This window comes from Phascolarctos cinereus, unplaced genomic scaffold (assembly GCF_003287225.1).
Source record: "Phascolarctos cinereus isolate Bilbo 61053 unplaced genomic scaffold, phaCin_HiC Scaffold_726;HRSCAF=1367, whole genome shotgun sequence".
NCBI lineage: Eukaryota > Metazoa > Chordata > Mammalia > Diprotodontia > Phascolarctidae > Phascolarctos > Phascolarctos cinereus.
This window is the reverse complement of record NW_027556098.1, coordinates 317,139,021-317,166,527: the sequence shown is the minus strand read 5'-3', so window position 1 is coordinate 317,166,527 and position 27,507 is coordinate 317,139,021. Positions and strand designations below refer to the sequence as shown.

General features: G+C 41.2%; 1 protein-coding gene and 1 pseudogene across 2 annotated transcripts in view; one reads left to right on the top strand and one right to left on the bottom strand.

Annotated features, from left to right (window-relative positions):
* UVRAG (UV radiation resistance associated) overlaps positions 1–6,539 on the bottom strand; it is a 443,033-nt gene extending 436,494 nt beyond the window's left edge. For both annotated transcript variants that reach the window (XM_020989535.2, XM_078156924.1), the window contains exon 1: positions 6,163–6,539. In XM_020989535.2, the coding sequence (XP_020845194.1) occupies positions 6,163–6,288 (126 nt within the window). In that variant the 5' untranslated portion in view covers positions 6,289–6,539. The remainder of the gene's footprint in view (positions 1–6,162) is intronic.
* Positions 6,540–22,076: 15,537 nt separating this feature from the next.
* LOC110210719 (ADP/ATP translocase 3 pseudogene) lies at positions 22,077–23,043 on the top strand (annotated as a pseudogene).
* The last annotated feature ends 4,464 nt before the right edge of the window (positions 23,044–27,507 follow it).

Here is a 27,507-nt window from a genome sequence, read left to right as displayed (position 1 = left end):
CAATGTTAACTGACCAAAAGACCAAACCTAACTGGTGCCACTATCTGGGACAAACCTGCTTGCCAAGGTAAAATAACGATACTAAGATGCTGGTGTTACCTTTAATTTTCTGAAGGTTCCTAAATGCCTGTATTCACCTTCTTTTGCTTGTTACTAACAAGAGCTAAAGGAACTTAAAGCAGAAACATCTTCATTAGTTAACAGGCATACCAAATAACTTTACCTTGACCATAAAACTGCACAACCATCTCATTAAAACATTAGAAACCAAGTCCAATCTAACATCACTAAACCCTCCCATAACAGTTAAGATTAATCCTTCTGGCAGCACCCAGATCTAGTTTTTTCCTCACTCCTACCTATGCTCAGTCATTACCTTTTCATCATGTATCTTCCATCTCTCTGTCTCCACTAACTAGTGCCTATCTGCCCTAAAACTTATTTAATATTAGCAATACCCTAGCTTAGGATAAGTCTTCCTTTGATCTAACCACACAGAAATGTTTCCATATCTCCCCTCTACTTTTCATATAGTTGTCTTCAGTCAGTCAGTACAATCAATATCTCCTTCCTCAGGACACCCTATTTTAATCCCTTGCGATCTGATTTCCTCCCAACCACCCTACTGAAACTAATCAAAGGCCACCACCAAATTCCTAATACCTAAATGCAACAAACAGGTTTTTTTTTCTCTACCAGTTTTCATCCCCTTTGACCTTTCTAGCACTTCTAACACATTAAATGGTCCCGGACTACAGATCATCTTTCCCCTCTTGGCTTCAGAGACATTATATTCATCCTACTTTTTTACATGGATGCTCCCCAACATTCTATCTTTGGCATTCTTATTTTCTCTCTACACTTTCCCTTAGCAATCTCATTTACTCCTATGGCTTCAACTACCATTTCCATGTACCTTCTCCCTAATCTTTAGCACTAACCCTAACCTAACCTCTCCCTTCTGACAATTCCAATATCATAATCAATAATATCCCATATCAAATTACCTAAAGAACTTGTCCAAAATGATGCTCCATCAGCACCACAAAATGAAAATATCTATATCATCTAATCCGGTCTACACCTACACTCCTTTTGTTAACCTATTTCTCTCTGCAGCACCACTATTCACTGAGTTTTCCATGTACAAAACCTTAACTCTGACTCTTTTCTCACCCTTACCCTCTCATATCCAATTAATCAATCAACACCTTTATTAAGCATCTACTATGCACCATGCCTGCACTGTGGATACAAAGAATGAAACAATCCCTACTGGCAGGAAACATGAAGTCTAATAGGGGAGACAAATACACAAACAAGTACATAACAAATAAATATAAAGGAAATAAATACACAGTAGTGAGGGAGGAAGAGCAGGTCAGGAAAGATATGTAAAAAGTAATGCTTGAGCTATGTCTTGAAGGAAGAGAAATTCTATAAGGCAGAAATAAGATGGGAATGCATTCCAGCCAGCGCAAAGGCATGCTGATTGGGAGATGAAATATCAGGTATGAGAGAGAGAGGAAAAAACTGGTTAAACTAGATCTCAGGATATGGGAAAGGAAGTAGAAATTTTCACTGGAAAAATAATTTAGGGTTAGGTTCTAAAAGGCTTTAAAAAGCTAAATAAGGGTATTGATATGTTTTATTCAAGAGGCAGCAGGGAATTATTGCAGTTTATTGAGTAGCAGAGTAACACTGTCAGACCTACGCTTAAAGAAAATCACTTGGGCAGATGGTTACCAAGTCCTATTAATTATAAACCCACAATCTCTCTCAAATCCCTCTCCTCCTATTTATCCCCACTGCCATCACTAATACAGGCTTTCATTACTATTCACCTATATACAATGACAAAAAAATACCCCAACAACCCTTTCCAACTTCACTCTGTCTTCCACAATCAGGCTGTATCATTCCCTTCCTTTAAAACCTTCAGAAACTCTCTAGGGAGTAAAATCCACATCCTGTTGCCTTGCATTCAGGGTCCTCCACAATTTGGTGACATCCTACTTTTCTGGCCTTACATCACTTTACTATCCTTCATGCGCTCTTAAGCTCCAACCAAAATGGGCTAAGTACCCAAATATGCTTTGTCCTTCCCTACCTCCGTGTCTTGTCTCATGCTTCCTTTTATGCCAGGAACATCCTCTGTCCCACTCTACACCTCCCATTAGAACTATCTAAAGGTGGAAATTATCTGTGTTTGTATCTTATCCCTCTCCATTATACTGTAAGCTTCATGAGCACACACAGAAGTTTTTAATGTTTACTTAGCACATTATTCACACAACTGTCCATTTAGAATAGGACCCTGTAACACTGTTTGACATACCACGTTTTTGCAGAACCAAATAATATTAGGCAGGGTATTATCACATGCTCATAATATATTAAAAGTCATATTATTCCTCGCACTACAGTGGACTTCAGTAGGGAAAGTATAACTAACAAATTATTAACTTAAACGTCTATGGATTAACAAGAAAGACAAAAGCAAAAGCGGTTTGTTATTAGTGAGGTGTCCTCCACCAAAATTGTGCTGGGAAGGGGAGGTGGGGAGGAGGAGACCTTACCTTCCAATCCTAGCTCTGCCACTGACATGCAGTGAGACTGTGATTAAGTCCCTTTCCAGGTCCAAGTCTATCTCTCCAATTGTTTTCTCGGTACCTCCTTATGCAATTATGTATTATAGTTATGAGAATATGGTCAAATCCCCACCCCCACACACACTGTAAGTTCCATAAAAGAAGGGCATTGGTTAACTGAATTACATTGCCTACACTGAAAAAAAGCACTTAAAGTGTTGTACAAATGTAGAATATTCTTTTGTTAATTTGTTTTTGCCTGGATCTGCGAAGCTTCTAGCGGATCTACCAAGGCCTATGGGCACCTTTTCTGCAACTTAGCCTTAGAAAGTTGCCTGGGACACTAACAGGTGGTCACTTAGTGTGTGTCAGGAAGGGGGCTTGAATCAGGGCATCCAGAACTAGCAGACGAGCTCTCTACCTACTATGAACAATGCCTCTAATGTATAGAAAGAAAGAAAAGTTATTTCAAGTCACAAGACCTGGGTTCAATTCCCAGCTCTGCCATTAACTGTGTGACCACTGACAAGTGATTTTAGAGGTTAACTTTCTTTTATTTCACTGTAGAATGGAAACAACAATACTTGGACTAGCTATTTCACATATCTGTAGCAAGGAAAGTGCTTTGTAAAGTGTAAATATCATACAAATGTGAGCTATTATTAGTAGTGACTAAAAGTTAGCTAATTGTTTTGTATTTCTAGTACATGTTTTCATCACTTTCAACTATAACATCCTCAAAGGTAGTTCAAGTATTCACTGAAGCCCACCACTTTACTGCCTGTCAAAAGATATGAGACAGGGAAGCTAGTTGGCGAAGTGGATGGAGCACCGGCTCTGAAGTCAGGAGGACCTGAGTTCAAATCCGGCCTCAGATATATAACACTAGCTGTATGACCTTGAGCAAGTCACTTAACCCCAACTGCCTAGCCAAAAAAAAGATATGAGACTCATCTCTGCTTTTAAGAAATTTAGCTCTTCACCTAGTTCTGCACATAGTGGGTTCTCAAATTTAGTTGGCTGGCATTTTTCTTTCCTGAAGAAAGAGGAAGGAGGTTCAGAGGAAAAGTTCTCAGCTGAGCTTTTAAGAATATGTGAAAAGACACAGAAGTTCATCACTACTACGTTCCCATCTAGAAGGATGTGAAAAACATTATGATATCTTTTATAATATAATAATTTATTAAATCAACATAACTTAAAAAGTTTACAACACTGGTGAATTATAAACCTAACCCAAAAATTTCCAATCTCCACAATTTCAAATCAGGCACTCATACATAATCTGAATATAGGTAAGACCATACCCCACTACAACAAAAGGTGAAGAATGAGTAGTTCCAATACAGAGAAGCACGCAACGTTAGAGCTGAAAGGGACCTTGGAGATTAACCCCTAGGTTTTACACATCTAGGACAATAAAGAGGACAGGACTTGAAGTCAGAAGACCTAATAACTGTGAAGAAACTTAATTCTCCCTCCTCATTATCCAGCATACCTGTAGGCAAGTCACCCAACTTCCAGAAGTCTGATTCTCTCCATGTGAATTTGAACCAAGGAAAAAGCAAGGACTTTTGTAAACTCAAAAGACAGCAAGGAAAATATTACTGACTAAAACACATGTTTAAAACTTAAGCCTTTGTAATGGCTAGAAAAGTTTAAAGATTATTATTGTCTTTTAGTCAGGCATCATTTTAATCTACACATTTTTTAAAAAACGCATATAAACAGGCAGGTTTAAAATCAAGCATCACCTCTTAGGGTATCAAATGCAATATACTTTCTGCCAGCACAAAAAGAATGAGGCCCTGGCTGTCGGTGGGCAGAGAACCAGAAAAGCAATACCTTTTAAAAGGTGTCTCATACCAAGCCTAGAAACCTGAGCATTCCAACCCAGACGGTGAGCCATGTTTGCTTTGCAGCATACTAAGTAAAAGCCAAGAGCAAAGAACTCATGGAGTCTTCACCATAGCCATCCAAAACATTCCAAAAGGATGACACCTATGGAAGATGCTATAGCCATACTTAGCATTTGTATGGCATTCAACACTTTACTAAGATCGCAAGAATTTGATGAATACAAAAAACAGCCAAAAATTACAGAATATCATTTGCAAGAACTTCAGAAACCCTCAAAACTTAGTCTAATTTGTTTGAAGGTCCCTTGCAACACTCCAAAAGTGAAACTTAATAGTTTTCAGGAAGATCTTCTAGGTTGTTAACCAATGCTCTCTTTCCCTTTCTCTCTCCCTTACCTTACCCCAAATCTCAAAGCTCCCCGCCATACCAAACCTTCTTGGCCAGCTTTCTCTAAGTTTCCTTATTATCCTACTCTGAGTTTTCCTTCATTCCCAAACTCCTCACCAGCATAAAAAGCTGACAATTTTCACCAATCCCTTCCCCTAAGGATCTTGAAACTGGAAATGACCTTAGAAATCATTCAGTCCCACACCCCCTCACCTTACAAATGAGAGAATGAAGGCAGACCGAGACTGAATGACTTGCCCAAAGGCCAGAGTGCTAACAAGCCAGCAGAGAGGGGGCTCTCCTGATTTCAAATCCAAATCTCTCTCACTATGCAAAGCAAAGTGCCATCTAACAGCTAAAGATTGCTATTTTACACCAAGCTGCCTTCCTCACATCCTGGAAGTCTTCATCACCTCTTTCATTTCATTCCTTTCTTCCTGCACCCCCTCCTTTTATCTTTATGCTCTTAAGTATCATTTGGAATCCTTAAATAATGGGAATGAGAAGGGAGAGGGGTCACTCTAAGAGGACTGAAACCCAGAGGAGGGAGAATGACCCAGAAGCTGTGAGGAAAACTATGATGAAGTCATATTCAACAGTGGACTCTGAGATAAGGAGGAGGTGACCCTGAATTCTCCACGGGGAGAAGTGGTCTCTAAAGAACATCAACACCACCACCACGACCATCACCATCCCACCATCCCACCACCCTGAAGTATCCAAGGAGAAAGTGTACACACACACACACACACACCCTCCCTCCTACATGGACGAGGCTGGGGGAATAGAGGGAAGGATGTGTATGACTATGAAGCATTAAGGGGGACAGTAAGAGGACAACTGAGACGGAGGGGGGTCCGAAAGAAGGGTGATTACGAAATCTTGAGAAGACAATGCGTGGAGTGGGGGCAACTATGAAGCCTTAAAGAGAGACACTAAGGGGGGTGGGGGAGTGACTATGAAGACCAGAAGGGGGGAGCCAAGAGGGGAAAGGGGGAGGAGAGAGATGACCAGAAATCTAGAAGGGACAGTAGTGACAGAAGCGGGTGACAATAAAGCCCAGGGTGGGGAGGTGGAGGGAGATAACTGTAAAGTTGGGGGGGGGTGACTGAGAGTCCAGAGACGACAGTGGAGGGGTGACGAAGAGCCCAGAAAGGACAGTGGTCGGGAGTCCGGAAGGCTAGGGTGACCCCGGAACCCCAGGGGCCAGAGCCTCCGCGGCCCTTGGGAGGCGCCCGTGCCGCCCTCGGGGAACCCCGGGGGCCCCGTACGGGGAGGTGCCCAGGCAACCCGGGACGGGCGCCCGGTGCGCGGCCGCGCTCACCTGCTGCGACGGTAGCTCCACATGCAGGGCCCGCGAGGAGGCAGCGGAGGCGGGGCCCGGAGCCAGCGGGACCACCCCGGCGCCGGGCAAGGCGACCACGGCGGCGGCGGCGGCTGAGCCGCTCATCGCGAGCTCGGGGCTGCCCCGCGGTGGCGTCCGCGCTTCTCCCGCATCGGCGCCCCGCGCCGTTTCCTCCGCCTCCTCCGCCTCCTCTCCTCCCGCTCTTCCTCTGGCGCGCTGGGTCTCTCGGAACTCCCGGCACCACCGAAGGCGAGCGGACAATCCCTCCGCGGGCCGCCTCTACAGCTCCTCACGGAAGGGTCATATTACCGCAGTGCAAAACCTCTCTCCCGGGCCGGCCGCTGCCGAGACCCAGGGCGCTCATTGGCCCCGCTCCACAGGGGGCGGGACCGTAAGCAGCCTCAACCCGGTGCTATTGGAAAGATGTCCCGTCCATCATTCCCGGGGAGGACCGGGAAGCGGGGCGGGGAAAGGAAGCTGGGGACCCGCTGAGTGGCCTAAATTGCGTCGGTCGAACTGACTGAAGCCGGGGGAGCGGATTTTGACTGGTCTGCGGCCTCCCGCGAGGGCAGAGCCTCGTGACAGAAGCTGTTGGCTTATTGGTCCAAGTCTCCGTCGATCGATGCGAAGGGGAGAGAGAGGCGAGAACTGAAGGGGTCGGAGGAGGAGCGCCCTGGGTCTCCCCTGTCACGTGCAGCTGGCTGTAGCGTCATCTGAGTAATGCCAGTTAGCGTCATCTGAGTAATGCCAGTCTATATTCTGAGCCACTTCCGCCCGGACACAGTTACCATAGTAACGAACTACCTTGGAAGAGGCGAGGGGTTGTGAAAAGTACAAGGCATCTGGGAGCCAAGGGTGCTAGAATTACTATACTTGTGAGAACACGTGGGGCTCCGACAGCAGCATAGGACTGACTTTTAGTTAGCAAACATTTGCTGAGCGCCTTGTACGGCTCCCCATTGCCTGACAAATAATAATAATTAGCAGTCGTGCAATTCAGCAAACATTTAGCTTGGTGCACCGAATAGAGGGGCGGGACTCTTAGGAAGCCCTGGTTTGGAATTCTGCCTTTGACAATTAATAGCTGTAAATCACTTAATTCTCTAAGTCTCAATTATCTCATCGGTAAGATGAGGATAAGACTTGTAGTACTTGGTAGGAGAGCTTACAATCTGACAGAAGAGCTTACAATCTAAGCATAATAAAGATGATAAAAGCTACCTCTCAACAGCTGATTAGCATGCAAGTATTTCTGTCATCCCCCTTTTATAGCTGGAGAAAGAGGGGACCTCTTAACCCAAGATCACGTAGCTACTACGTAGCTAATTGAAGAAGCAGCTTATTATAGTGGAATAAGAACTAAGTTTTGAGTTGGAAGACTTGGTTTAAATCCCAGTCTTGCTACTTACTACTTAGGTGAGAACCTAAGCAAGTCGTTTAATATTTCTTGGATTCCAGTTTCTTCATCTATAAAATGGAATTGAACTAGATGACCTCCAAGGTCCCTGTTAACTCCAAATCCTGTGATAACTGCAAACCCACATCTTCTGACTCTAAACCCAGTGTCAAATATAAAACAAATTCCCCAGCCTGGTATTCAAGGCCTCAGATCTAACTTTCCAGTTTTTTCCCCCCACAGCATCTATTTTAAACTCTCTCCTTCCAAACTTGCCGTTCTTGGAGTAGAAACAATAACCTAACTTAATTGTTGTGCTTGATTCTGTGCTTCAAGCTCCAAAGAGATGCTTAAAACAAGCACTCTTGATAGAAAAACAAAATCTCCCAAGGCACCACCTACCTTCATTGCCCCAGTAGACAACTCCCACTCGGAAGCACCTTGTGTGAGAGGCACTGAAATGATGCAAAAAGTACTGCACTGGGGGGCAGCTAGGTGGCTCAGTGGATAGAGCACTGTCCCTGGATTCAGGAGGACCTGAGTTCAAATCCGGCCTCAGACACATAATGCTACTAGCTGTGTGACCCTGGGCAAGTCACTTAACCCCATTGTCTAGCCAAAAACAAAAGTACTGGATTGGAGAAGACCTAGGTCCAATTCCCAGCCCTGCTACCTGTGTGATCTAGTTAACAACAAATCACTTCTCAGGATTGTTTCCCCATCTGTAAAATAAGGAGATTCAATCAAAGTGGTACAAACAATAAATAACAGAAATAGTCAATGTTAGAAGTCACTACCCTCTTCACATCCTTATCTTCTGACTAAACAAATACTCCAAAAAAGTCAAAAGACGGAAGGAAAGATCTCATATAAAGAAATCAAAAAGAATTTGTGAAGTCCTTGCTATGTATCAAGCAATGTACCTGTACATTGGTACATTGGTACCCTGAAGAAAAAGCAAAAACAGCCCTACCTTTGGGTCTTAAAGAAAGCCAGGGATTCTAAAAGGTGGAAATAAGGAGGAAGGATCTTCCAGGCATGAGGGACAGCCAGGACAGAGAGGAGGAAAGTATTATGTGCGAAGAACAGCCAATATGGGCACTATATAGTGGATAATAAGATGAGAAAGGCAAGAAAGGATCGGACTTTAAATACCAACAGTGATTCTATTTAATTCTAGAGGTAACAGAGAGCCACTGGAATTTATTGAGTGGGAGGAAGGGGGGAGGAAGGAAAGTGACATTGTCAGGCTTATGATTAAAGAAAATTAATTTGGCATCTGTGTGAACTACATTTGTAAAGCTTCCTCAGACAGCCATTTTGCTTTCTTGCTCTTCTTTTTTTCTTTGGAATGTTTTTTGTTGCTTCCTCCTGTATAATATTGCAAACCTCTGTTCATAATTCTTCAGGCACTCTGTCTTCCAGATCTAATCTCTTAAATCTATTCATCATCTTCACTTCATATTCATGTGATAATATTTAAGTCATACCTTTATGGTCTGATGGTGTTCCCTACTTTCTTCAATTTAGGTCTGAATTTTGCAATAAGAAGCTCATGATCTGAGCCACAGTCAGCTCTAAGTCCTGTTTTAACTGACTATATAGAACTTCTCCACCTTTGGCTGCAAAGTATAAGGTAACCAATCTGATTTCTATATTGATCAAGTGGCCTTGGCCACTCAACACATTGGTTGGAAAAAAGTGTTTGTTATGACCAGTGAGGTGTCTTAACAAAACTATTAGTCTCTACCCTGCTTCATTTTGTACTCTAAGGTCAAACTTGCCTATTATTCCAATTAGCTTTTCATTTCCTATTTTAGCATTCCAATCCCCTATGATGAATGTGATATCTTTTTTTTGGTGTTATTTCTAAAAAGTGTTGTAGATCTTCATAGAACTGATCAACTTTGGCATCAGTGACTACAGCACAGACTTTCATTGCTATAATGTTTACCTTGGATCTGAACAGATATCATTTGGTCATTTTTGAGATGATACCTTGCTACTGCTTTTCTTACCCTTTTATTAACTATGAGGGTTACTCCATTTCTTTTAAGGGATTCTTGCCTACAGTAGTATATGTAATGATCACCAGAATTAAATTTGCCCATTCCCATCCATTTAAGTTCACTGACACCCAAGATATCAATGTTTAATCTTTCTATCTCCTATTTGACGATATCCAACTTGGTTCATAGGTCTTATATTCCAGGTTCCTATGCAATATTTACAGCATCAGATTTTCCTTCTGTCATCAGATGCATCTGTAGCTGACCTTCCTTTTGGCTCTGACCCAGTCGCTTCATTAGTACTGGAGCTACTTGTAGTTGTCCTCTGATCTTCCCCAGTAGCATACTGGACACCTTTCAATCTTCCGATGTCATATTTTTTATCATTGTAGTGCTGAACATAGAAATTTTTTGGCAAAGATATGAGTGGTTAGCCATTTCTTTCTCCAATGGATCACCTTTTGTCAGAGGTCTACAATATTGTACCAAAAGCAGCAACAAAAAGCATTCCAAAGAAAAAGAAGGGCAAGAAAGCAAAATGGCTGTCTAGTGAGGCTTTAGAAATAGCTGAGGAAAGAAGGAAAGCAATAGGGAAATAGCAAGGAGAGATAAGAAGTTTTTCTTAAGTGAGCAATGCAAAGAAATAGAAGAAAACAATAGAATGGGAAAGACAAGAGATCTCTTCAAAAAAGGGGAAGTTTCATGCAAAAATGGGTGTACTAAAAGACAAAAATGGTAGGGATTTAACAGAAGCAAAAGAGATTAAGAAAAGGTGGCAAGAATACACAAAATAACTATACAGGAAAGATCTTAACATCACCAATGCTCTAGAGCCAGACATCCTAGAGAATGAAGTTAAGTGGGCTTTAGGAAGCATCGCTAACTTCTTTCCTGAGTTCCATTCTTGTATATCACCAACTACCTTTTAAGGCTATTGGAGGTGATGGAATGCCAGCTGAACTATTTAAAATCCTATAAGATGATGCTGTTAAAGTGCCACATTCAATATGCCAGCAAATCTAGAAAACACAACAGTGGCAATTGGATTGGAAGAGATCAGTTTATGTCCCAATCCTAAAGAAGGGCAACGACAAGGAATGTTCAAATTACCAAACAATTGCATCCATTTCACATGCCAGCAAGGTTATGCTTAAGATTCTACAAGCGAGGCTTCAGCAATATGTGAACCGAGAACTACCAGAAGAGCAGGCTGCTTTTTGAAAAGAGGCAGAGGAACTAGAGACCAAATTGCCAACATTGACTGGATGATGGAGACAGCAAGAGAGTTCCAGAAAAACATCTACTTCTACTTTATTGACCATACTAAAACCTTTGACTGTGTGGCTCACAACAAAACGTGGCAAGTGTTGGAAGAGATGGGAGTACCAGATCATCTTACTTGTCTCCTAAGGAACTAGTATGCAAGCCAAGAAGCAACAGTTATAACTGGACATGGAACAACTGATTGGTTTAAGATTGGGAAAGGAGTATGACAAGGCTGTATGTTGTCACCTTTTTATTTAACTTATATGCAGAGTATATCATGTGAAATGTCAGGCTGAATGAATCAAAATCTGGAAATATCAACAATCTCATATATGCAGATGATATCACTCAGATGGCAGAAAGTGAAAAGGAATTAAGAAGCCTCTCAATGAGGGTGAAAGAAGAGACTGTAAAAGCTGTGTTGAAGCTTAACACAAAAAAAAATATTAAAAAAAAAAAACTAAGATCTTAGCAACTGGTCCTATCATTTCCTGGCAAATAGAGGAAGAAGAAATAGAAGGAGTTTCAGATTTCGTGTTCTTGGGCTCAAAGATCGCTGCAGCAGACTGCAATGCTGCTGTGAAATTAAAAGACGTTCCTTAGAAGGAAAGCTATGATAAATCTGGACAGCATACTAAGAAGCAAAGCTGTCACCTGGCTTACAAAGGTCCATATAGTCAAAGCTATGCTTTTTCCAGTAGCAATGTATGGTTGTAAGAGTCGAACTATAAGGAAAGCTGAGCACTGAAGAATCAACAACACTTTGCAAATGTGGTGCTGGAGAAGACTTTTTTTTGGGGGGGTAGGCAATGGGGTTAAGTGACCTGCCCAGGGTCACACAGCTAGTAAATGTCATGTGTCTGAGGCCAGATTTGAACTCAGGTCCTCCTGAACCCAGGGCTGGTGCTCTATCCACTGTGCCACCAAGCTGCCCCTGGAGAATACTTTTAAAAATCCCTTGGACAGCAAGGAGATCAAATCAGTCAATACTTAAAGAAATTAATTCAGGCTCTTCACTGCAAGGTCAAATACTGAAGATGAAGCTTAAATACTTTGGCCACACAATGAGAAGACAGAACTCAATGGAAAAGACCCTGATTTTGGGAAAGATTGAAGGCAAAAGGAGAAGGGGATGGCAGAGGATGAGATGGATAGATAGTGTCATGGAAACAATGAACATGAACTTGGACAGACTTCAAGAGATAGTGCAGGATAGAAGGGCCTGCCATGCTATGGTGCCATGGGGTCATGCAGCATTGGACACAACTAAACAACTGAATGACAACAGTGGACTATATTAGAGTGGAAAAACACTTAAGGCAGGGAGACAAATCAGAGGTGATGAAGGCCTGAATAGTGGGGCAACTGTGTGAGTAGAGAAAAGTATATATCTGAGAGACAATATGGGGGTGAGGGGGGATGACAAGATTTGGCAGCTGACTATGTAGTGTAATGGACGTGAAGAGTTAAAGGTGATGCCTAAGCTGTGAACATGGGTGATGGTGAGGATAGTGGGAAGTAACAGGGAAGTCTGGAATAGAGGTAAGTTTGAGGAAAAACATATTGAACTTTTTTTTCCAACATGTTGAGTTTAAGATGCCAATCAGATAACCATTTCAAGATATTTAAAAGGTAGTTGGTGATATACAAGACTGGAGCTCAAGAAAGAAGTTAGAGCTGGACGTAAAAATTTGGGAATTATCAGCATAGGTTTAATCCATGGAAACTGATAAAATCCAGGCTGAGGACTTCTGGCTTCCAGCTTTGAGAGAGAAAAATAATGCCAACCTCTCTTGAGGTTGCTGAAGAGAGAGTAAGAATCTAGAAAGAAGCTGACATAAGAGGAGCTGGCAAGTCTCGTGTACCTGTCTACATTTCAACAATCTAGGTTGCTTTAGCATTCTTTGATGATGTTTTTAAGTGTAACTCTGGGATCTTTATCCCATTTGCCTACGACTCTCCTCCTATGTACCTGCAGGAGGAGTAGAGTTGGGAAAAACTTAGGAGAATAAAGATCTTTGTCTTCTGGCTTTGAGTGCAAAGAAATTAGACATGAAATTCTATATTCAACGCCCCCCAATTGCATCTGAGGCTACAACTGTCCCCCATCATTCCAGCACTCCTCAGGGGACAGTGTCACCCACTTTGGGAAGCTATGACTACATGGACAACACATGCACTCACACACTCCCTACATAAGGTATTTCTGAAATCTTTTTCATGCTCTAAGATCTACCAGTACAAAATGAATGCGTTCCTCAATATCCAGCTGAAGGCTCACCTCCTCTAGCAAACTTCCCTTAAAGACTTTAGTCCCTACTGTACTTTTCCACTTTCCAAACATCCTAATTCCATGTCCAGCTCTTTTTATTATTGCATGTTGTCAGTTATCAAACAAGTAAAGAACAGTGTACACAAAGGTATGGAGGCAATGGGGAGCAAAGGGCAGGATGACTCCTTTTACTGGCCCCCTGTGTCAGGACATGAAAGAAGAAACATTCAGGCTTGGTAAAGGTGGCCCAGGATAAAGTGTCTTCTGGAGAGAACAAAGTTTCCCAAAGTACAAGTATTTGGAAAGAGTGAGGAAGGAAGAAATCTAGAATGAAGAGGATTTTGTTAGTGCTTAAAAGAGGCAAGGGAGGCGGGGGGACTCAGAAGGCACACTGAAAGGAAGGGAGGAGACAGAAACTAGAGAGGAATAGGAATGAACTGGATGGGCATGGGAATTCAGAAAATGGTATTATGAGCATGTGGTTTTTGCCTAAATAGGCAAATTAAGGGTTAGGGAAGAAGGAAGGGGAAGTTTGCTAGGGTAGGACAGGGTAATTACAGGGTAATCAGGGACCCCATCCTTTCTAGTTCTAGAAAGAAGTGTCATGAAACTGTAGAAGGCCTTAAATGCTAAGTTAAGCAGTGTGAACTTTATTCATTAAACAATGGGGAACCACTAAAGATTATTGAGCAAAAGCATGGCATAACAAAATCTAGGTATTAGAATGATTATTTTTTCAGTAGTATAAGGGATAGATTAGAAAGTGAACATAGTGGAAGTGTGAAAAGCTGTCAGGAAGCTATTACAACAATCCAGGAAGGTTGTCATGAAGACCCGTACTAGGGTGGTGCCTCTGAGAATAGAGAGGACAGGACAGATGGGAGAGAACTTTTGCTTACAGGTTTTGCTAGAGCCTGTAGAAATCAAGTGGAAGAGCCTACATACAAATTCATTTCCATTGACAAGTATATATTGCCAAATTGTAGTGGGATCCAGGGGAGGGCAGCCAACCTAGAAAACATGATGAGTGTAAGGAATCAAAAAGTTTTGGCTGTTCAAGAGGATGAGACAAGGTTTAACTCGTGGGAAGGCCTTCCCAATCCGCTTTGTGTTCTCTCCCTCTCCTCATGGTCTTATATAAACTTATTTGTTGGCATGTTGCACCCATCAGTAAAATGTAAGCTCCTTGAGGACAGGAATTATATTTTCTTTTTTGTTTTTGTATTCCCAGTACTGAGTGCAATGGCACATTTAACTTAATATGTACTCTTAATATATTTTATATTATATATTTATTTTATATGCCTTTATATTTTTTTAAATATATACACTAAATTTAATATATACTTTTAAGAAAACTGTACATATACATAAAAGAAGTTCAAGAGTTCAAATTTAGTCTTCTCCTTGTTTTGGGCATATTGATATTTTTATTCATTGGTGATTCAGTTCACGATAAAAGAAAATACAGAAAAAAACTGCTCGTTGGGTTAGATTGACAAATAGATGGATGGGTGGGCTAATGGATGTTTGAGTGTGCTTCCCTGGCATGAAAGAAGACACGTCATTTCTCCATGCCTGAGCTACCCCCAGGTGTAGAAAGAGAGGTATTAATAAATCTGTATTCCTTCTCTGAATTAAAGTGAAGTTAGAACAAACAGGGCCTGGCTGAGTTCTTGGAACAATGAGTTATATCAATGTAGAGAATCGCCTGGATTATTCTCATTCCTTGGTGAATTGGCTTTTGTACTGAGGTGACAGTTGAAACACTTTGTTCCACTAGGTTCCCAGGAACTAAAGAATCTAAGCAGAGCAAAGCAAATAGACCTGCCCAAAAGTTATAGGAAGAGCAAAGGGCTGAGAGTTAGGAGACTGGAATTCTATCTTTGCCACTTTGAGCAAATCACTCCACCTCTCTGTGGTCTAGTTTTCTCTACTGTAAAAAGAGGGAGTTCACAGAATCTAGGAGTGGGAAGGGACCTCAGAGAGCATCTTCTCCAAATTGCCCGAACAGCGTTCTCCTTGAAAATACAAATGATCATCCAGCCTCAGCCTGAAGATTTAGTCTAGTGAAAAGGACCTCAGTATACACCTCCAAAAGCCAACCATGCCCTTTGGGACAGCTCTTATAGCAATTATGAAGTTGTTCTTGATAAGCAGCGAGGTGACACAGTGTTGGAGTGTTGGACTTGAAGTCAGGAAGACCTCAGTTTGAGCATGTCTGACCTCAGACAATTTAGATGTATGACCCTGGGCAAATCATTTATCCTCTCTTTCCTTCAGTTTCCTCATCTGTAAAATGGGCTAATAAGAGCACCTACCTTCCAGGGTTGTTGTGAGGATCAAATGAGATAATATTTGTAAAACAGCTTGCAAACCTTAACACATTATATAAATGCTAATTGATGCTATTGTTGTTGTTATATACGAGGAACTTAATTTTTTTCCCTTATATTCTTAGTGGGAGGCTCATCCACTGTATCTCAGATGTGGCAAGGGGAAACAACCCAAAGGATTTTTTTTAGTTAAATTTTATTTTTTTCAATTATTAAGCATTTTTTTTATCTTCCAGCACTGAGGAAAAGAAAAAGAAAATCAAACTCTTATAACCAATAAGCATAGCTAAGCAAAACAAATCAGCATATTTTTCACGTCCAAAAATGTATTCTCATTCTGCATATTAGTCTATCACTTCTCTGACAGAAGGTGTGCAGGACTCTTTATCATCAGTCCTTTGAATCATAATTGAGCATTACATTGACCAGAATTCTTAAGTCTTTCAAAATAGTTTTTTTTACAATGTTGATATTGTAATATAAATTGTTCTGCTGGTTCTGTTCACTTCATACTATATCAGGTCATACAAGTTATCTCAGATTTCTCTGAAATCATCTCTTTCTTCATTTCTTGCAACACAAGAATATTCATTGTGCTATAAGAGATGATGAAGGGGATAGTTTCAGAAAAACCTGGAAAGACTTGTATGAACTGATGTAAAGTGAAATGAGCACAACCTGGAGAACAATTTCTATCACAATATCGACATCATAAAAACAAACAATTTTGAAAGACTTAAGAACTCTAACACAAACATAATTCCAAAGTACTCATAATGAAACATGTTATCTACCTCCAGAGAGAAGTAATAGTCTCAGAGTACAGATCAAAACATTTTCTTTTCTTCCTTCCTTTCTTTCCTTCTTTCTCTTGCTTTTTTTTTTGTTGGGGGGGGAGGGAGTGTGGCTAATGCAGGAACTTGTTTTGCATACTTATACATATAAATACATTTATATATTTGTAATGGGATTTGTTTTTCTTGCGTTCTCAATAAGTTAGGAGGGAGAAAATTTGAAACCAAAAATAAAATAAAATTGAATTTTTAAAAAACAAAAAATATCACAATAGTATTCCATTATATTCTCATGCCATAATTTGTTCAGCCATTCCCTGATAGATGGGCACTCCTTTCATTTCTAAGTCTTTGCCACCATAATAAGATTTGCTATAAATATTCATGCACATATAGGACCTTTTCCTCTTTCTTAGATTTCCTTGAAGTATCAGCCTAGTGGTGGTATTGCTGCATCAAGTGCTACTTGATGTTCACTAACCTTGGGGGTCTAGTTGCAAATTGCTTTCCATAATGGCTATACCAATTGATAGCTCTACAACAGTGCACTCATGTGCCTAATTTTCCCACAACCCCTCCAACAGTCCTCTTTTGTCATCTTTGCCAATCTAATGAGTGTGAAGCAGAACTTCAGAACTGATTTAATTTCCATTTCTCTAATTATAAATGATTTGAAACATTTTGCATATGGATATACCCTGAAAAATTTAAATAAACAACCCACTTGCATTTAAAAGAACTTGGGAAGATTGGAAGAGCACTTCTGTTAAACTTTTAGGCTTTCAGAAGCCCTGCATGGGGAAAAAACATACTGTCTAGGAGCTTGGGAAGAAATTGTCCCAATCAAATTGTCCTTGGGCAGCTAAGTGGCACAGTGGATAGAGCACTGCGCCTGGAGTCAGGAAGACCTGTGCTCAAACCTGACCTCAAACACTTACTCTTTGACCCTGGACAGATCACTTAACTCTGTTTGCCTCCATTTCATCATTTGTAAAATTAGCTGGAGAAGGAAAGGCAAACCACTCCAGTATCTTTGCCAAGAAAACCCCAAATAAGGTCACAAAGAACTGAACAGGACTGAAACGACTGAATAATAATGTCCTTGACAGAGACTGTCTTAGGTCTGAGAAGAGCAGAGTAGTCACTTCAGGGTTTCTCCATTGTTTTGGAAGACATAGGCTTGCTCAGCATTATACTTCAAATGTACTAAAAGGTCAGGCTTTTGTTTTTGTTTTATTTTTTCTTTCTGATGATTTTTCTTGTGGTATGGTTCCTGCTGACAATAAAACAAAAAACTGGCCTCCTGGTATGTTTAAGGTATAATGCAGAGCAAGCCTTTGTCTTCTGAAACAATGGAGAAATCCTGAAGTGACTACTTTGTTGTACTGAGTCAAGAGCCTATGACAGGGGTGGAGAACCTGCGGCCTTGTGGCCACATGTCGCCTTCTAGGTCCTTGGGTGCAGTCTTTTGACTGAGTCCAAGTTTTATAGAACAAATCCTTTTATTAAGAGGATTTGTTCTGTGAAGTTTGGATTCAGTCGAAGGGCCACACTTGAGGACGTAGAGATTCCCCACCCCTGGCCTAAGACATGTTCTCTGGAAAGGGGAGCTGGAGCTTTCAAAAGAAGGAATGCAAATTTCAACAATTATATGAAAGACTTCCCCACTGATAAAAGAAATGCAGTCTTTAAGAACTCTGAGAAATCATGAAAATAGTGAATGTTAGCAGGGCATGAGAAGACAAGTATAGAAATGCATAGTTGAAGTTGTGGATTGGTCCACCCATTCAGGAAAACCATTTGGTACCATACTAGAATAATCACTAAAATGTACTTAACTTTTGACTTAGTGATACTACTACTGGACATATGTCAAACAGTAAGATCAAAGACAGTGGTAAAAGTCCCAAAGATGAAAGAATCTTTCTAGCAGTACTTTGCTGTAGAAAGAACTAGAAGTAAAGTAGGTACCAATTGATTGGGGAATAACTGGACCAGTTGTGGTATATGAATGTAAAGGAACATTGTCATAAGAAATATTAACTATAAAGAATTCAAAGAAACTTGGGAAGACTGATGTGGACTATTTGCAGAGTAAAAGAAGCAGGACCAGCTGAACAATGCGCATGACTGCAGCAATGTAAGGGGAAACAACCCTGAAAGATATCCAACTCAGACAGATTTAAATTGCTGACCTTGATGTCAGAGGACTGGTGGTCAATCACTCCTGACAGAGAAGATGGTGGCCTGAGAATGTGAAAAGAATGAATTAAGCACTTGCTATGTACTCACCACTGTGTTAAGCACCAGGGTACAAATACAAAAGTAAACATGGTCCCTACTCTCAAGAAGCTAGGCACATATAGGCAAATGATAACAAGAGTTTAGAAAGTAAGAGATGTTGAGTATATCTACAGAGGAGTAGATTAACATACCCTTTCCAAGAGCAATGGCTGTTTCAGAACTGGAAAGGAAGGCGAGCAGGGCAGAGGGCACATTTGCTGTGGCAGCTGACATGAAGATAGCCAGGGAGTAGAGAGCAAAATGAAATATGGCTGGAGCCAACCAATTGGAAAAGTAGGGGGCAACAGAGGATGGAGGATCCAACCAATTGGAAAAGTAGGGGGCAACAGAGGATGGAGGATCATTAGATGTAATATTTTAATAATGGCATCAATAAAACATGTTATTTTTTTTTTAAAGAAAGACAAAAAAAGGCTAGCCACAATTTTGGGAGCTTCAGAGAGTAGCCAGTAGGTGCCATGACTGAGTGGTGAGAAGCACCAACTGTTAGGAGCCCTACCTAGTACATGAGTCAAACTGATTAAATTTATACAAGCCTCTGGGGAAAGATTGTTCACTGATAGTTGCTCAGTCATATTTCCTATCAGCTCTAAAAAGAATTCTATTTGCCTCTCCTTTAAACCTTATCAACACCGTGTTTGCATGGAGAGTTGGGTACAATATCTAGGTTGTGTCACACAATGAAGTTTCTAGATCTTCTGATTGAGGGCAATAAAATAGTGAGGTGATAAATCCCCGCAAATACACTGGGGCCCTTTGTGTTATGAGCTATGCTCTAACAGGGTTACATTTTGGGGGTTGTTCAGGATTTTAATGTAAAACATCAACCTTCTATATTTACTATAGCCAAGTCTGGACAGAGTTCTAAGATGTGAACCTAGTAGGCCTTGTAATGTTCCAAGTCGGGGGTAAGCAATGAAAATAGTTGCTGAGTTATTTGAGGATGGGTGAACAAAAATAAAGAGGAACCTTCTGAAATAGTTTGTTTCTTTTGGGAACATCAGTGAATTACGATAAAAGTACCACTGATGAGACCTTACTATCTATCTGCCTTGGACTTTCTGAATGGGGAAGGAAAAAAATTCAGCGTTTATTATGTGCCATTTACTATGTGCCAAGCACTGGGCTAAGTGCTTTACAAATATTATCTCATTTGATCCTTATAACAACCCTGGGATGTAGGTGTTATCATTATCATCCAATTTTTATACAATTATCCAATTATTATACAATTGAGGAAACTGAGGCAGACAGAGGTTAAGCGACTTACAGCTAGTAAATGTCTGAGGCCAGATTTGAACTCAGGTGGGTAAAGAATATTGGGTTATGGAATCAGGACCATAGGCCTAATTCATTGCTGTGCTTCTAGGGCTTGGCATTACTGTAGAGAAATTACTACCACGAAGGTCTGTGAGAAATGATCTGTCCCATGAAAAACTTGACTGCCTCTAGGCAGAACAATGGAAAGGATCTGCCCAGTACACTATAATCACTGTTCCTGTTCAAATGTTAACTTTTTCCCAGAATGTTCCAACTACAAACTGAGTCATTGGGCCATGCTAGCTCAACTCTGTACCATTCTTATTTATCAACCTGTATTCCCCTTGTTTATCCACCTGTATTCCCCTTGTTTATCCTAAGTTTTCTCAATGCAGTGCAAAAAATAAAAATAAAAATGAACAGCATCACTCAGTGTGGTGGAGACCTGGCCGCAGTGCTTTTTATTTTATCTGAGGTATGATTTCCCTTACAGCTATGAGAATAAAGGACAATGTCTTCACTTAACAAGAAAATTTGGAATACTGAATTAATTCTTCAGCAAGGTAAGGTGTTCTGGAGGAAAGACTGCAACTGCTGCTCTACATGAGCTCCATGAAGCCAGGGATACTTCCCAAGTCCTAGAGAGACACTCAGAGATGGGGTAATTCCCTTCCTTAGACTTGAAATCCATTTGTAACCTGAGCTTTACTCTCTAATCACTGATTGAGATCAGTATCATGTGCCTGCATTAGGGGTGGGGTGGAGGTGGGGGAGAAAGAATGAAAGAAAGAAAGAAAGAAAGAAAGAAAGAAAGAAAGAAAGAAAGAAAGAAAGAAAGAAAGAAAGAAAGAAAGAAAGAAAGAAAGAAAGAAAGAAAGAAAGGGAAGGAAGAAAGAATGACAGAAAGAAAAAAAGAAAGAAAAGAAGGAAGAAAAGGAAGAAAGAAAAAATGACAGAAAGAAAGAAAAGGAAGAAAGAATGACAGAAAGGGAGAAAGAAAGAAAGAAAGAAAGAAAGAAAGAAAGAAAGAAAGAAAGAAAGAAAGAAAGAAGAAAGAAAGAAAGAAAGAAAAAGGGAGGGAGGGAGGGAGGGAAGGAAGGAAGGAAGGAAGGAAAGAAAGAAAGGGAAGGAAGAAAGAATGATAGAAAGGGAGAAAGAAAGAAAGAAAGAAAGAAAGAAAGAAAGAAAGAAAGAAAGAAAGAAAGAAAGAAGGGAGGGAGGGAGGGAAGGAAGGAAGGAAGGAAGGAAAGAAAGAAAGGGAAGGAAGAAAGAATGACAGAAAGGGAGAAAGAAAGAAAGAAAGAAAGAAAGAAAGAAAGAAAGAAAGAAAGAAAGAAAGAAAGAATGACAGAAAGGGAGAAAGAAAGAAAGAAAGAAAGAAAGAAAGAAAGAAAGAAAGAAAGAAAGAAAGAAAGAAAGAAAGAAAGAAGAAAGAAAGAAAGAAAGAAAGAAAGAAAGAAAGAAAGAAAGAAAGAAAGAAAGAAAGAAAGAAAGAAAGAAAGAAAGAAAGAAAGAAAGAAAGAAAGAGAAAGAAAAAGCAAGCAAGTTCCTTTGGCTTCTGGCTTTCAGAGAGAAGCTAGATGATGCCAATCTCTCTTCAGGTTGCTGATGGGAGATGAAGACTTTGGGAAGAAGCTGATGTGAAAGGAGTAGGCAGTCTCTGTCAAGTCCCTATCCACAGCTTGTTACATTAAAGACTTCAGGGAATTTCCCCTTTAGGTGATATCTGGGAATCTCTCTTTTGGTTGAGCTGAGATGTCTCACTGCCAAGGAGAGCTCGCTCACTCTTTATTGTCTGGTCTACAGGCTCCTATATATACTTTCACTAATTTTTGTTTTGCTAATGACTTAGATAAAGGGTTTCTTTGCTATTTTCTGTGTTATGTTCATGTGGAACTGGTATTTGGTAGAAAGGAAGTCAAATCTTAGATACAGAGTTTGAGTCTCTTTTTTTTCCTTTTATAAATAGAGATTAGGAGTTTAGATTGAACCTTAAAATTATATCCCCTAGCCTAGAGTAATAATATTTAAAGGAGCAGATAGATATAATTCTAACTTGGTATCCCCTCTTTCAGAGGAATATAGAGGGGCCAGCTTCTAGCCTGAATCTGGTTGGTGGTGGGGAATCCTCTTCCCCTTTCTGCTAGGAATGAAAGTCTCCCTTAGAAAACGGTAAGGGGAGAAGATACTAAAGATGTATCTATTCTGCCTCCCTGGGAGCCACAACACATTGACACCCTTTATTACATTAAAAAGATGAAATCTTTTTTGGCAAGGGGCTCCGCAGGCAGCAATGTGTTTTCTGGCTTTTGGCCCTCTCATATTGGCTCTCTGCTTCCAACTCCACCCCCTATCCTCTCTGTAACCAGGACAGAACAGGCCCCCTTCTTTGCTAAGCACTTCCTGGCTGGTGGTATCACTGCTGCTATCTCCACAATTTTGGTGGCCCCCATCTAAAGGGTCAGACTACTATAGCAAGTGCAGCATGCAAGCAAATAAATTTGCTGCTGATAAGCCGTACAAGGCATAATGGATAGTATAGTCCAAATTCCAGAGGAACAAATGTCAGGTAGCTTAGCAAATGTCATCAGATCTTTCCCCACCCAGGCCCTTAATTTGGCCTTTAAAGATAAATATAAGCAGGGGTTTTGGGGAGGAGTGGACAAGTACACACAGTTTGGGAGGTATTGCTGGTAATCTTGCCTCTGGTGGTGCAGCTGGAACCTCTTCTCTCTGCTCTGTCTCTTCCTTGGATTTTGTGAGAACCTGCTTAGCAGCTGATGTTGGGAAATCTGGCACTGAGAGAGAATTCAAAGGCCTGCGAGACGCCTGGTGAAAATCACCAAGTGTGATGGAATTCTTGGCTAATATCAAGGTTTCCATGTCTCAGTGGAGGGCATTCTTATCTACAGAGCAGCCTACTTTGGAATCTATGACACAGCAGAAGGTAGGCTCCCAGATCCCCGAAACACTCATAATGTGATCAGTTGGATGTTCACACAATCAGTGACTGGCTGTCTCCTATCCTTTTGATGTGGTAAGGCAGCCAATGATGATGCAGCCTGGGCACAAAGGTGCTGTTATTATATATCACTGCTGGAAGAAGATTGCCAAAAATGAGAGTAGCAAAGCTTTCTTCAGGGGCGCCTGGTCCAGTGTTCTTAGAGGCATGGGTGGAGCTTTCCTGTTTGTCCTGTACAACGAATTTAAGAGAGTAATCTAAGTATATCCTAACTAAAAATGGAAACAGTAACTACAGATCATGTAGAATACTTAACCATACCAATCATTTTGGACCACTGACCTTCAAGAAATTCTTCTTGTCTTTTTACCCAAGCCAGATAGAGAAGCCAGGAAAAGCTCTTAGAAAAAGAGATTCATTTATTGTGAACCATTATTCACATAATGGAACTGCTGATGATTCAGTATATTGATTCTATTGATTTTGAGGAACGCAACGGTGTGGATCCAAGCAGGCAGATAAACTTAGACCATCTAGTTTAAATGCTTTTTTGTAGGACCATAAATTTATATTAACATATTTTTTTTAAAAAAAATCATGCCTCCCATTTGTATTTAAGCACTATATATACTGTTCTGCACAGCTGATTATTTGGCAGTTATGATGATCTGCTGTAAAACAATAACTACAAAGAACACTCTAAAAACAATAAAAATAAATTAAATCCTCTCTAGGTAATGAAGGATGGACTATGGAGATTATGGCAGGAATACTCAGGTATAAGACCCTTCCTCTATCTGTCATCAACAAAATGTCCTTGGAAAGCCAGACTAGTCCAGCAAGGCAGGCTCCAAGACAAGCATTATGGCCTCAGGTGGACCACAGCAAAACATTATGGTTATTTTCAGGGAAATGTGATCCATACCATAACAGCCAAGGGCTTTTTGGTTTTACACTAGAGCAGGCAATTTAGAAGGTAAATAAAGGCATGCTTATTCCTCTATCCTTCCCCTCCCCCTACTTTTGGGCTTATCTTACAATACTCTTTCTTCCAAATAGAAACTTCTCCGTGTCCAGGGGTGTACTTCCTTCTTCAACAGCTGTCCCCTTAGCACCATCCACATGTGGCCCTCTAGGTCCTCAAGTGTGTCGCTTTGACTGAATCTAAACTTCACAGAACAAATCCCCTTACTTAAAGGATTTGTTCTGTAAAACTTGGACTCAGTCAAAAACTTGGACTGGCTGCTCAGCACTGAGTAGTGGCAGGACCTTAGACTAGAACTGGAGGAACGCTTACTAGCCATGTGACTTGGGCAAGACCCTTCACCTCTAGTTTCCTTATCTATAGAACAAAGGGAACAGACTAGATAGGGGAATGAATGGAGTCCCTTCACTGAGCTAGATCAAGGTAATGAAGGAAGAAGAGGTGTGAGAGACAAAAGGCTGAATACCATAGATTTATAATCTAAGGACAGGGCCTTAGAGACCATCAAGTCAATTCCCATCACTGTACAGCTCAGGAAACTGAGGCTGAGGAAGTTATGTGAATTGCTCAAAGTTACCCAGGGAGTAAGCTACCCTGTGAGTAAACCCAGGTCCTTTGCCTCTAGAACCAGCATGCCTTCCACTATACCACTCTGGATCCTTAAGGAGATAACAAAGTCAACCAAACTGGTCCATGTTGATGATACAGAAAACCTCTCTGGTTTCTGGTCCTTGCCTTCCTTGGAACTGACTGTTTCTACTCTACATATACACCTTTCTTATGCCTAGCATCCCTTCCCTTGTTCAGCTTATTTTATCCCTGAAAACTTCCATGATAGAAATTTCCACTCCTGATGTTGCCTTGTGTATTGGTGCTCCACCACCAGTGGCATTAGCCAGACCCTGACCCTTCTGCATATATGGAGTGATGGACCCAGGAGATCTACCCATGAATGAGAAGGGAGGGAAGTTAAGGGGATGATGAAAGAGAAGAGGGTAAAAGACCAGATGTACACAGGTGTCACACAGTAGAAGAAACATGCTGTGCTCTGCTTTTCAAAGTTGTTGAAAGATGGCCCTATGACTTTAGGGCCTTGGTGCCCTAGTTATGAATCCCTTCTCTGTATTTCCCATTCTATTTTAGAGATGTCAGCTGCTGCCCTAGTATGAGGGGTGGGTACTATTCTTCTCCTTTGTTCTCCTAGCCTTGTGTAGCTACAGGTAAGCCACACAGCCTTTCTTTCTTCTTGTTGTTGGGTCATTTCAGTCCTGTTGAACTATTTGAGACCCCACCTGAGGTTTTCTTGGCAAAGATACTGGAGTGGTTTTGCCATTTCCTTTTCCAGCTCATTTTACAGATGAGGAAACTGAGGCAAACAGGGTGAAGTGATTTATCCAGGGTCACACAGCTTATAAGTGTCTGAGGCTGGATTTGTACTCAGGAAGATAAGTCTCCCTGACTTCAGGCCTGGTACTCTATCCACCTAGCTGTCTTAAGATGCCTTTCCTAAGATGTGCCAGATAAAAACCTATTGCTCTCAGCATTGAATGGCTCCTCTAATTCTTCTTTGAAGTCCTGTACATGTCTCCAAATTTTAGCATCAAACTGAAACATGAATCCACTGAAGCACTGGCAACCATGACCAACGCCAAGGGAGACCTGAGTAAGTTCTAGCCGAGGCAGTGCCTACCCCTTCCCCTAGGGAAGCTTCCGTTCAGGAGTCAAAGGAGTCAGCTCTGGGAAATGTCTCCCCTTGTTCACTGGGCGATGAGGTAACTGGCTTTCTTCCTGTTCCCCACAGAGGACATCGCATCCTCCATCTCCATGCCTTTGCACTGACTAAGTCCCATGCCTGGAATGCACTCCCTCCCCATTCGACCTCACAGAGTCTTTCTCTTCTGTAAGATATAGCTCAGGCACTATCTTCTGCTTGAAGCCTCTGTTGATCTTCCAACTGCTAGTGCCCTCCCTCTCAAACTACCTTGCATTTAACTACTCTGTTTATTATTATTCCCTTTATGTTCATGCCGTATTTATTTTTATGTGAGCTTATTGAGAGTAGGGGTTGTTTCATTTTTTGTATTTTTAACCCTAGTGCCTATACTTAAATGACTGATAGAAGCCTGCCAAAAATGTAGGGAAAGCATGTCTGGTAAATGTTTAACTGGTTCTCTGGGGGTGGGAAGTACTAAGAAACACTTCTAAGTATAATTTGCATCATTAACACTTTCACCATCACAAAGGCATGCCTTTCCCATTTTTGGCAGGCTTCTATCAATCAGTTGACATAGGCCATGCCCAATCTCAAGACTTAATGATGCTCTCCATTACCCAGCACTTCCAAGTGCATGTAAAACAAATATACATACAAGATATATGCAAACTGAGTGGAAACTAATCTCAGAGGTAAAGTACTAATGGTATATGTGAGGGAGAGGCAAAGGACTCTAGCAGAAGCTGGGATTGGAGATGAGTCTTTGAGTAGGCCAGGAAAGCCAGGAAGTAGAGGGGAGGAGTGAGACAATTCCAGGCATGGAAGACAATGAAAAGGCAGAGTCAGGAGATGGAGTGTTGTGAACAAAGAACAGCAAGAAGGCCAGTGTCACTGGATGGAGGAGAATGGAAGAGAATAAAATATAAGGAGGCTGGAAAGATAGCCTGACAAGGAGCTGTTAAGTTAGTAGAAGAGCCCAGGAGAGAACAATATCATAAAAACTTAGAGAAAATATCCAGGAGAAGAAGGTGATCAGCACTGTCAGAGGCTGCAGAGAAGTGAGAAAGAGTGAGGACTGAGAAAAGTGCATCCTATTTGGTGGTAAAGTTATCATTGGTGACTTTGGGGAGAACAGCTTCAGTTGAATGATGAGGCCAGAAGCCGGTTTGCAGAGGGTTTAGAAGAGAATAAGAGAAGTGGAGATACTGAGTGTAGAAGGTTTTCCCAAGGAGTTTAGCTGAGAAAGAAAGGAGACAGATAGGACCACTGCCAATAGGAACAGTAGGATCTAGGGAAGCCTTTTTAAGTAGCTGGATACTAGGCTTGGAGTCAGAATCACAGAATCACAACATGCAAGAGCTGAAGGGGACCTTAGCAGCCATCTGTTCCAAGTTGTGCTGGAAAAAACAATCCTCACTACCATACACAATACACTCAACCTGTGTCAGCTAGTTTACGATCACCCTGTTCCAACTTCCCTGGGACTACTATATGTAGGAAAGTGTTTAGCCTTTTTTTTTCTTCACGGAAGAAGAAATTTTGAGTGGAAAGTCCCCAGTAATTTCTGTTCTCCTCCCCCCAAAATCTAGTTCTAGTGGCACGGGGCAAGGCATTAAGGATTGAGAACGTGTACGCACACTCAAAAGCTCCAGATTCACAGGTACATTCTGATGTTTTCTCTACATGTAGCCTTCATCCACTCCCTTCTATCTCCTTCAGGACCTTGCTGAATCAATCACTCCCTCTTTTTCATGTATTTGCAATATCTCTCATTCTGCCACTTCATCATAGATCCATGCTCAAGTCATCTCCAGCCTGAAAAAACAACCCAATCATAAACACAACAAAAACATTAAAACTCCCTTTCCTTGTCCCTGCTATTCCTTCAAGCTATCCAACTCCTTTGCTGTCACACTTTTAGACAGTTTTTTTAAGTAGTACTCCCTGGAATAGAAATGAGAAACTGAACCTCCTTCCATTAGGTGAAGAAGTGGGGGACTATGGGTGTGGAGTATTGCATATTGTG